This window comes from Pseudophryne corroboree, chromosome 2 (assembly GCF_028390025.1).
Source record: "Pseudophryne corroboree isolate aPseCor3 chromosome 2, aPseCor3.hap2, whole genome shotgun sequence".
Classification (NCBI taxonomy): domain Eukaryota; kingdom Metazoa; phylum Chordata; class Amphibia; order Anura; family Myobatrachidae; genus Pseudophryne; species Pseudophryne corroboree.
The window spans coordinates 626,658,830-626,671,233 of NC_086445.1; the positions used below are offsets into that span (position 1 = coordinate 626,658,830).

At 45.7% G+C, this 12,404-nt stretch overlaps 1 protein-coding gene across 1 annotated transcript in view; it reads right to left on the reverse strand.

The window, feature by feature from the left end:
* Positions 1-372: 372 nt before the first annotated feature.
* Positions 373-12,404, reverse strand: part of LOC135051034 (ubiquinol-cytochrome-c reductase complex assembly factor 2) — a 129,118-nt gene continuing 117,086 nt past the window's right edge. The window contains exons 2-4 of the mRNA XM_063957226.1: positions 2,232-2,306; positions 819-888; positions 373-570 (exon numbers count right to left, since the gene is read on the reverse strand). Of these exons, the coding sequence (XP_063813296.1) occupies positions 473-570; positions 819-888; positions 2,232-2,306 (243 nt within the window). The 3' untranslated portion in view covers positions 373-472. The remainder of the gene's footprint in view (positions 571-818; positions 889-2,231; positions 2,307-12,404) is intronic.

The following is a 12,404-nucleotide window of genomic DNA, read 5'->3' on the forward strand; positions in this document are numbered from 1 at the left end:
ATCGACATAAACATACTGTACAGTATGTATGCCTTCCTGTACAAATACACACTGATGAGGATGGCCATTAGTACTACCTACCTTCTTCTAATTGATGGATTACGACCTGAGCTCTGCACAGGAGAAGAATGATCTTCATTGATTGTGTATACATTATAGACTGCATGCAAATTGTAACATTTTTGTGTGTAGCCGTGTGTAAGCCTATGAGTGTTAAGTGCATTTTTTTTTTTTTTGGGTGGGGAGGGGGGGGGGGGGGGGGGGGTGCACATGATCAAAACTGCCTTGGCTCCTGCATGCATCTGAAAGCAGACTGGTGTTGTTTCAACAGGTCACACACATTCATTTACAGGTTAAAGAACTGAAAAGAAATGGAAAGGAAAAGGCCTGTTTATTCAGAGATTCCATATATAGAGCAGATGGGTTGGTACAGGAAGGGAGTACACGGGTATTCTTTTGTTAACAATAAGGGTTATTCCTTTGCTTCGTCCTGTGGGGACTTAGCATTAAACTTGTCTTTGAGTCGCTCCCACATTCCTCTTTTCATCTCATCCATCTGTTTCAGATTGTCTGTCAGGATAAAGGAGATTTTATTCACTTTATCAACCGCATAAAAAAGATTTATTTTTTTAATTATATATACACTTGCAAACAATACATAGTACTTGAGTTTCCTTTTGAATTCGCTGCTAGCCCATCACAATGATGCTATTTTGCACTTATAGACAACTGCTAGAATGACACTTCTTATAAATACAGACCTGACACAGCCACACTAGCAGATTTACTAGAAATAGGTAAATAAATGATCACCTTACCAGTTGCTAGCACCATACGATACTCATCTGCAGTGATCTCGGTAAAGCTTGTATCTCGAAGTCGTGGATACTTAAAGAGAGGATAATAAGTGTTACCTTTTTGTTTTTAAGCTGAACACTTCCTCTCCAGGTGCTGAAACATCTTTATACCAAAAAATACAGAAAGCTAAATTCCCTTAATGTACTATGCATAGGTGCCCCCTGGTGGACAGTGCTGTGAAAACACAAAAAATACTTTTATTAAGATGCACAGAGGCAATAACACAAAACAATTGATTATCAGTTATCATGTGTCACACTTTGCCCCGTTAAATATATCTCTGATTGCCAATATTCACAGTGATAAACAATAATAATGGGCAATTTAGCAAGGAACTGGACAGTGCAAGAGTCACACCCACAGTCTAAAGGGGGTACACACAGAGAGATCCGTGCTTAAAATTCTGAGCAATCTGACTAGATTGCTTAGAAGTTAAGCACAGATCTCTCGTGTGTATGCCCCCCAGCAATAGCTATGCGTGGCCCCGCGCGTTGCTATCGCTGGTACTAGATTGACCTACATGCAGACACAATATAGCAGTTCGCTCATTTCACCGCTGGGTGAAACGAGTGCCCCCATCGCTCAGCACACATCTATCCCTGTGTGTACGGGACTTAAGATACAGTGACAGCTGTCTCAGTCTCTATACAGTACTTCAGAGTTCTGACCATGCTGCACCACTGTACATTGGTGGCCATCAGGTTACACATACACATAGAACAATTACCGAGAACAGGGAGGGGAGGAGTTTGTGGAAAGTTAAACTTTTCAGGGCTTGTTAGATAGCCTCATGTAACAGCCTCCACAGCTACTTAATGATGCCAAAATCCTGTGAAAACTTAAATCTTTTTAGGATTTATGGCTAAGTACACTTTAATAAACAGACACCTTGGGGTATGCCCATCTACATTCACTTCTAGGACTTGTCAATATGGAAAAACATAAGCTCCCTAAAAATAATATAGAAATAAAAGGCCGGAGCTGGTCACCTCAAACTATTTGTGACATAAGGTTCAATCCAAATCAGGTCTGAAAAATGGCAGTATACTGTGTATTGGCCCTAGCGTGGGTGTGTTACATTATAGTGCAGACTCAAGAAAATATTAATTTGCTCATATATCAAAAGTGACAGCACAGCATGCAAGGATTAGTCCTTAGTAAATGACTATAACAGTAGCCCAGGCTACATAACGCCTATATTGTACTAGGCTTTACTGCTGTCATATTCTGTGTGTTTAGGCACCCTAGCTATTTATATAAACTATAAAGTGATCTATAATAGATAATTAACGCTGTATTTTCCTTTTAAATTCCAATGACTGCATTCCCCTGACCTATAAGGGAAGCACATAGCACAATACAGTCTGTAATACCTTTTCTCTGTAATAGTTGCTGTTCATCCTACTCAGGCTATCATACATTTGGTCACATGCTTCTGGATCCTGAACCTACAGAAGTTAATAAAACACAATAATTGCAAAACCATAAATACTGTTCAAAACAAGGCTGTAGACACACAGCTTCCATTATATACAGTGACAGGCAATTCCAGCATAACACATTCATTACAAGCAGGGAAAAGAAACAGCACATAGCAGCAGTGGGGATAGGATTGCCCACACATGCCATAATATTAGTACTGATGAAGAGTGCTAAACACCTCTGTAATTACATATTGACGTATGTTCAGTTTCACATTGCTGGGAACCTGTGTGTTTGAGCAGATTATACATTGTTTTCACAGTGGCGCAGTCTAAGGACATGGCTGCACTCACTGCTGAGCGATCATACGCATAGTGCCGTGCTTACATGTGTCTTAGCAACTGAGCAGTGGATTTTCTTTTTTTGCCAACATATCCATCAGCATGCAGGTCATTTCACAGGTGTTTTCATTATTTAGGTTTGACGTCATTACAATTTCTTGAGTTGGTGTGTGTTTGTCGGCTTTTCATGTGGCATACACCTCCTCAGTGACTTTATTAGTAACACCTGCTTGTTAATGCAAATATCTATGCAGCCAATCAAGTGTTCAGGCTAAACACCACAATGGGGAATGATAGATCCATCAAATGCAATTCTTATCCTTTACAGTTTGCTCTTTGGGTAAGCACAGTCTTGTGAACATGTTGCTTAGATAAAAGAGACTGCAGCAGTGGGGGATACTATGAATTAGGGGGGTCTACTATGATATCCCTGCTGTCGAGATCCCGACCGCCGGAATGCTGGCAGTGGGACAGCTGCAAAATAGCCCTGTGCGGGCTTGCTACGCTATTTATTCTCCCTCCAGGGGTGTCATGGACAACCCAAGAGGGAGAATAGTTGTTATCCCGGCGCCGGTGTGCTGAGCGCTGGGATCTAGTCAGCCGGGATATCGAATTCTTCCCGAATTAGGGTATATGGTAAACTAATATTACAGACATGTCCTCATACATCTATTCTAGCCTAAATAAACCATGCACCACGAGAAGCCTGGTGTGACTGAACTGGCAGTTCATAGGCAGCTCTGTTAAGGCCCGGTGTTTGTTTTTTTTTGCCGATAATGCGTATGCTGATAGCGCCGCAGTCACACACAGAAAACAGGCATGCCACATTTATTTTAATCAGTAGAGCATGCTCGTGAGTTATTCGCATGGTGATGCAAATAAGGCACATTTTCAGGGGGAAAAAAGCACCAAAAAAAAAATCTGGCGTTCGAAAACGCACTCACGACTATGTGCAACTAGAAGGGCTGTTTAACACGACTGCAGCAACAATGTAGGAGGACACATCTGTACATTACCTTTCTATGAGGTTTCTGGAAAACACAAAGATCACCTGGACCTAATCTTAACAGACTGTTTATACAAACTGTAGTGGTCTCTTTGTAATTCATTCAAAAATATACTTCACATGTATGTGGTTACATTACCACAGCAGCGGGCTATTACTATATCCCATCCTAATAAGGGAGCGCTTATCTATTCTTTGTTTTTTTACTGTGACTCTGCTTATGGCTGGTGCTTGCCACTTTAGATATTAGCAATTGGAGTACAGGTGGTATTTTCTTCTTTCCACAAGATATTGTCACTCAGGCTAAAATGGCACCAGCATCTAACCGCTTACACGCATAACCAATCCCTGGCCATTCTGTGTTATATCTATGCGCACCTAAGCAGCTTGCTGATGGAGGACAAAGCCTGTAGATTAGAATTACAGCTATGAGAACAAACGTGCATGTTGCTAACGGAATCAATACTAAAAGTATGGCATAGAAAAGCTATGGAAGAGAAGTCCAGAATGGTGCTGTGCCCTCTTGTCACGGTGCAATGATTAATGCATACTATATGTGAGGTTTGCTTCTGGTATAACTGTGTGTGAGAGGGAGCATTTGTCAGTAGAGTGTATAGATTAGTATGTTATAAAAAACTGCAGTGAGAACTAGGTGGCTGGGCGAGGTTAACATACAAAAGAAGAGACCCAGAGGTACGTGGAGTGCAGAGCTTGTATTAATAATTCACTATAGCACACACTAAGATACTGTATTTGTGCATATACCCCCCCCCCCCATCATTCCTATTGTTCATCTGTTTTCCATAACAGTTCTCTATATACCCTGCTAATATATCTTACCTCTCAAACACAGTTCTACTAAATAAAATAATCAAAATACACTGGGGGTCCTTCCGAGTTGATCGTAGCTGTGCTAAATTTAGCACAGCTACGATCAGGAACACAGACATGCGGGGGGACGCCCAGTACAGAGCTATCCCGCCCAGCATGTCAGTCCCTGCCCTGTCGCTGAAGTACAAAAGCATTGCACAGCAGCAATGCTTTTGTACTTCAGGAGTAGCTCCCGGCCAGCACAGCTTTTGCGTGCTGGCCGGGAGCTACTCGTCGCTGCCCTACTCACAGCGGCTGCATGTGACGTCACGAGGCCGCTGCAGCCCACCCCCCACATGTGGGGCGATTCCGACGTGTTCGCACGCTGAGGTTCATCGCAGCGGTGCGAATGGGTCTGTTCTGCGCATGTGCGGCGGACGCAATGCGCAGGTGCTTCGTTTCTCACCAACGGCAGTCGCTGGGCAACGACACCGGGAACGAAGAAAGCGGTCGCAGCGCGGACCGCAAGAAAATTGACAGGTGGTAGGCGGATCTACTCACCATTTTCCAGGCGTTGAGATCCGAACGCAGGCGTGTCCAGGCGTTTGGAGGGCGGATGTCTGACGTCAATTCCAGGACCTTCATCGCTGGATCCATCGTACAGGGTAAGTAACTGCAGGGCTAGTCTTCTTTTACACAAAACTTTTTTAGCATAGCAGGGCTGCACAAGCGATCGCAGCCTTGCTATGCTAAAATACACTCCCCAATAGGCGGCGTCTAGTTAATCGCACAAGCAGCAAAAAGTTGCTACGTGCGATCAACTCGGAATGACCCCCATGGTCTGGCCACGCGTGCGTTGGCCGGACCGCGCCAACAAAACGGCGGCCAAGTGCCGCCCCCTCCCTCCTCTGCCTGTCAATCAGGCAGAGGCAAACGCTAGGCAACAACAGCCATCGGCTGTCAGCCATGTGCCGGTGCACTGCAGCGCTGGCACATGTGCAGTTCTGACCTGATCGGTGCGATAAACTGCAGCGAGCGATCAGGTAAGAATGACCCCTAATGACAACAGGGCACAGTACAACTTTCAACACATCTGACTTGTGTCTGTAGACTGTGCCAGCTTTACACATTACCATTTAGGTAATGAAGAATCAGCGTTAGGGTTTTGGATTTGAGGGCAGGACCACTTTATTAGTTTTAAACAGGGTGTGCTGATTTAAATCACATGATTTTATGTATTTATTTTGAAATAAAAAATCAAGGTGTTGAATGTATTGTTACAAGGAGCATGTAGTTCATGTTTCTATCTATTTTAGGAACAATCATTTTGCAAGTGCCAAATATGCAGGTGAAACTCAGAAAATTAGAATATCGTGCATATAGTTAATTTATTTCAGTAATTCAACTTAAAAGGTGAAACTAATATATCATATAGACTAGTGATGAGCGGATTCGGTTTTACTCGGTTCTCAAAAACGGCATCTTATTGGCTCACGGATGTCACGTGTTTTGGATAGCCAATAAGATGCCGTTTTGAGAACCGAGTAAAACCGAATCCGCTCATCACTAATATAGACTCATTACATACAAAGTGAGATATTTCAGTCCTTTATTTGTTATAATTTTGAGGATTGTGGTTCACAGATTAAGATAATCCCAAATCCAAAATCTCAGAGAATTAAAATATTACATAAAAATCAATAATAAAAAAAGGATTTTAAATAGAGAAATGTCAGCCCTCTGAAAGGTATAATCATGCATATGTACTCAGTACTTGGTTTGGGCACCTTTTGCATGAATTACTGCCTCAATGCGGCGTGGCATGGATTCTATCAGACTGTGGCACTGTTGAGGTGTTATGGAAGACCGGGTGCTTCAGTAGCGGCCTTCAGCTCTTCTGCATTGTTCGGTCACATGTCTCTCATCTTTGGAATGGACCTTAATGCATACTTGCCTACCTGACCCCCTCCATGAGGGAGAAAATGCTCTGTTCCTGGACTTTCCTGGTAATGTATGATTGCCATCACCTGTGGTGAAACACCTTTCTTATCAATTAACTAGCTCACCACAGGTGATGGCAATCATACATTACCAGGAAAGTTCAGGAACAGAGCATTTTCTCCCTCATGGAGAGGGTCAGGTAGGCAAGTATGCCTTAATGGTAGCAGGAGCTGGAAGGCCAGCCTGTACATAAGCATGTGCAATCACCAGTGTGTGTGACTAACAGGAAGAAAACCGGAGCCTCCGCTGTAAGTACCTGGCAAAAACCAGGACGCGGGAGTAAACAGCGCTGCTGGGGGAGGTGATGGAGCTGCAGCAGGAGATGTCTGACAGACATCTAACACAGACAGTGCCTCTACTGCAGCCCTTGAAGTCTTAATTTTTCTTTTAAAAGCTTCTTCTCAGGGCTGCTGGAGCAGCCCCCCTGTTGTATGCCTGCTTCCTGCATGGCACCAACTACAAAACTGAGCTCCTGTGCACGGAGGCGGGCTTATAGAGGAGGCGGTGCTATGCATTCTGGGAACAGTCAAAGCTTTGAGCCTGTTGGTGCCTCGTATCAAGATCCTACTCTATACCCCAATGTCATTCCCTGTGGAGCCCAGTGTACCCTGCAGCAGAAATGTGATTAGGAAAAGCATAAGTGTTAATCACTTGGAGTATGTCAACAACTGGGTTGCAAATAAAAATTGGTTCACAGTGAGAAGCTGCACTGATGCACCTAGAAACAGGACTTCCCCTGGACCTCTTTGTGGCCAGGACTGTAAATGCTTCTGATTAGCACTGGTCTGGCATCCTCAATGGCTTTCCAGAATGACTTGTAGCACAGACTTCTTTTCTTTCTCCTACAACCCAGCCAACCCTCTTCTTATGTCCCTTCTGCTCTTACTCTTGTTTCCCTCGGAGACTTGAACTGCTTGGGGTAAATTTACTAAGGTGAGAGATTTTTAGAACTGGTGATGTTGCCCATGGCAACCAATCAGATTCTACTTACCATTTATCTATCTGCTTCTAGCAGATGATATATATAATCCGATTGGTTGCTATGAGCAACATCACCAGTTCTAAAAATCTCCCACCTTAGTAAATTTACCCCCATGTGTTATGAGGAGCCAAACTCCCTGACCCCAATTTTCTGCAATCTTGTTAGATGCTGGTATAGAAGACAGCTTCACATATTTTATTTAACTTACTTTTCACAGATTGTGATAAACACATCAGCTTGTGTAGGAAGTATTAAGTTACACTGTGAGAATTATTACATGCAAAGGTTAAAGTGAAGGAGTCAGAAGATAGTGTTACACGCATTACATGAAACCGACTACACTATAGTTTGGGGTTTTTTTTTCCGTTTGTTTTTTTAAATCAATGGTGGTCAAAGCCCCCTCCCTTCATACAACCCCTCTGTATCCCCTCTGTGGGGGGAATGGGGGAATTATTTAGCTCCCAGGTTAAGTGCCAGAGCTATTCAACTATATTTTGCAGTAACCCCTGGGGCCAACATGCAGCAAGGCATAAATTCCGGGTTAAGGACCTCCTTCAGCAAGGATTGAAGTTTCTGCTAAAAATAAGAATTTACTCACCGGTAATTCTATTTCTCGTAGTACGTAGTGGATGCTGGGAACTCCGTAAGGACCATGGGGAATAGACGGGCTCCGCAGGAGACTGGGCACTCTAAAGAAAAGATTAGGTACTATCTGGTGTGCACTGGCTCCTCCCTCTATGCCCCTCCTCCAGACCTCAGTTAAGGAAACTGTGCCCGGAAGAGCTGACACAACAAGGAAAGGATTTGGAATCCAGGGTAAGACTCATACCAGCCACACCAATCACACCGTACAACTCGTGATAACCATACCCAGTTAACAGTATGAACAACAACTGAGCCTCAGTAACAGATGGCTCATAACAATAACCCTTTAGTTAAGCAATAACTATATACATGTATTGCAGAGAGTCCGCACTTGGGACGGGCGCCCAGCATCCACTACGGACTACGAGAAACAGAATTACCGGTGAGTAAATTCTTATTTTCTCTGACGTCCTAGTGGATGCTGGGATCTCCGTAAGGACCATGTGGATTATACCAAAGCTCCCAAACGGGCGGGAGAGTGCGGATGACTCTGCAGCACCGAATGAGCAAAGGCAAGGTCCTCCTCAGCCAGGATATCAAACTTGTAGAACTTAGCAAATGTGTTTGAACCCGACCAAGTAGCAGCTCGGCAAAGCTGTAAAGCCGAGACCCCTCGGGCAGCCGCCAAAGAAGAGCCCACCTTCCTTGTGGAATGGGCTTTTACTGATTTAGGATGCGGCAATCCTGCCACAGAATGAGCTTGCTGAATCGTGTTACAGATCCAGCGCGCAATAGTTTGCTTTGAAGCAGGAGCACCCAGCTTGTTGGGTGCATGCAGGATAAACAGAGAGTCAGTTTTCCTGACTCCAGCCGTCCTGGCTACATAGATTTTCAAAGCCCTGACTACATCTAGTAACTTGGAGTCCTCCAAGTCCCGAGTAGCCGCAGGCACCACAATAGGTTGGTTCAAATGAAACGCTGATACCACCTTAGGGAGAAATTGGGGACGAGTCCTCAATTCTGCCCTGACCATATGGAAGATCAGATAAGGGCTTTTACACGACAAAGCCGCCAATTCTGACACACGCCTAGCCGAAGCTAAGGCCAATAGCATGACCACTTTCCACGTGAGATATTTTAGCTCCACGGTCTTAAGTGGCTCAAACCAGTGGGATTTCAGGAAATCCAACACAACGTTAAGATCCCAAGGTGCCACTGGAGGCACAAAAGGGGGCTGAATATGCAGCACTCCCTTAACAAACGTCTGAACTTCAGGCAGTGAAGCCAGTTCTTTTTGAAAGAAAATAGATAGGGACGAAATCTGGACCTTTATGGATCCTAATTTTAAGCCCATAGTCACTCCTGACTGTAGGAAGTGCAGGAATCGACCCAGCTGGAATTCCTCTGTAGGGGCCTTTCTGGCCTCACACCAAGCAACATATTTTCGCCATATACGGTGATAATGTTGTGCTGTCACATCTTTCCTAGCCTTTATCAGCGTAGGAATCACTTCATCTGGAATGCCCTTTTCCGTTAGGATCCGGCGTTAAGTCTTGGAACAGACAGAGCCACTGTTGCAACAGGTCCTGTCTGAGAGGCAGAGGCCATGGGTCCTCTGAGATCATTTCTTGTAGTTCTGGGTACCAAGTTCTTCTTGGCCAATCCGGAACTATGAGTACAGTTCTTACTCCTCTCTTTCTTACTATCCTCAGTACCTTGGGTATGAGAGGAGGAGGAGGGAACACATAAACCGACTGGTACACCCACGGTGTCACTAGTGCGTCCACAGCTATCGCCTGAGGGTCCCTTGACCTGGCGCAATATTTTTTTTAGCCTTTTGTTGAGGCGGGACGCCATCATGTCCACCTGTGGCCGTTCCCAACCGTTTACAATCTGCTTGAAGACTTCTGGATGAAGTCCCCACTCTCCCGGGTGGAGGTCGTGCCTGCTGCCCGGAATGAAACTGCTGACCGTGCTAGCACGTGATTTTCCGCCCATCGGAGAATCCTTGTGGCTTCTGCCATCGCCATCCTGCTTCTTGTGCCGCCCTGTCGGTTTACATGGGCGACCGCCGTGATGTTGTCTGATTGAATCAGCACTGGTTGGTTTTGAAGCAGGGGCTCTGCTTGACTCAAGGCGTTGTAAATGGCCCTTAGTTCCAGTATATTTATGTGTAGTGAAGTCTCCTGACTTGACCACTGTCCTTGGAAGTTCCTTCCCTGAGTGACTGTGGCTTGCGTCCGTGGTCACCAGGACCCAGTCCTGTATGCCGAATCTGCGGCCCTCGAGAAGATGAGCACTCTGCAGCCACCACAGCAGAGACACCCTGGCCCTTGGGGACAGGGTGATCAACCGATGCATCTGAAGATGCGATCCGGACCATTTGTCCAACAGATCCCACTGAAAGATCCTTGCATGGAACCTGCCGAAGGGAATTGCTTCGTAAGAAGCCACCATCTTTCCCAGGACTCGCGTGCAGTGATGCACCGACACCTGTTTTGGTTTCAGGAGGTCCCTGACCAGAGATGACAATTCCTGGGCCTTCTCCACCGGGAGAAACACCTTCTTCTGTTCTGTGTCCAGAATCATGCCCAGGAAGAGCAGACGCGTCGCAGGAATCAGCTGCGACTTTGGGATATTCAGAATCCAGCCGTGCTGTTGCAACACTTCCCGAGAAAGTGCTACGCTGACTAACAACTGCTCTCTGGACCTCGCCTTTATAAGGAGATCGTCCAAGTACGGGATAATTATAACTCCCTTCTTCCGAAGGAGTATCATCATTTCGGCCATTACCTTGGTAAATACTCTCGGTGCCGTGGACAGACCAAACGGCAACATCTGGAATTGGTAATGACAATCCTGTACCACAAACCTGAGGTACTCCTGGTGAGGTGGGTAAACGGGGACATGCAAGTAAGCATCCTTGATGTCCAGCGACACCATAAAATCCCCCTCTTCCAGGCTTGCAATTACCGCCCTGAGCGATTCCATTTTGAACTTGAACTTCCTTATATAAATGTTCAAGGATTTTAAATTCAGAATGGGCCTCACCGAACCGTCTGGTTTCGGTACCACAAACATTGTGGAATAGTAACCCCGTCCCTGTTGAAGGAGGGGAACCTTGATTATCACCTGCTGGAGGTACAGCTTGTGAATTGCCGCCAATACTACCTCCCTTTCCCTGGGAGCAGCTGGTAAGGCTGATTTGAGGTAACGGCGAGGGGGAGTCGCCTCGAACTCCAGCTTGTATCCCTGAGATACAATTTATACAGCCCAGAGATCCACTTGTGAGCGAACCCACTGGTTGCTGAAGTTTCGGAGACGCGCCCCCACCGCACCTGGCTCCGCCTGTGGAGCCCCAGCGTCATGCGGTGGACTTAGAGGAAGCGGGGGAGGATTTTTGTTCCTGGGAACTGGCTGCCTGGTGCAGCTTCTTTCCTCTACCCCTGCCTCTGGGCAGAAAGGATGCGCCTCTGATCCGCTTGCCTTTCTGAGGCCGAAAGGACTGTACATGATAATACGGTGCTTTCTTAGGCTGTGAGGGAACCTGAGGTAAAAAAGTTGACTTCCCGGCTGTTGCCGTGGATACGAGGTCCGAGAGACCGTCCCCAAACAATTCCTCACCCTTATAAGGCAACACCTCCATGTGTCTTTTAGAATCAGCATCACCTGTCCACTGCCGAGTCCATAATACTCTCCTGGCAGAAATGAACATTGCATTAATTCTAGATGCCAGCAGGCAAATGTCCCTCTGTGCATCCCGCATATATAAGACGACGTCTTTTATATGTTCTATGGTTAGCAAAATAGTATCCCTGTCGAGGGAATCAATGTTGTCTGGAATCAGACCATGCGGCTGCAGCACTACACATCCATGCTGAAGCAATAGCAGGTCTCAGTATAGTACCTGAGTGTGTATACACAGACTTCAGGATAGCTTCCTGCTTTCTATCCGCAGGCTCCTTTAAGGCGGCCGTATCCTGAGACGGCAGTGCCACCTTTTTTGATAAGCGTGTGAGCGCCTTGTCCACCCTAGGGGATGTTTCCCAACGTAACCTGTTCGTTGGCGGGAAAGGGTACGCCATCAGTAACCTCTTAGAAATCACTAGTTTCTTATCGGGGGAACTCCACGCTTCCTCACACAATTCATTTAATTCATCAGATGGGGGAAAAGTCACTGGCTGCTTTTTCTCCCCAAACATAATACCCTTCTTGGTAGTAACCGGGTTAATATCAGAAATGTGCAATACATTTTTCATTGCAGTAATCATGCATCGGATGGCTTTTGTAGACTGTGCATTTGTCTCATCCTCATCTACACTGGAGTCAGACTCCGTGTCGACATCTGTGTCTACCATCTGAGCTAGCGGGCGTTTATGAGCCCCTGATGGCCTCTGAG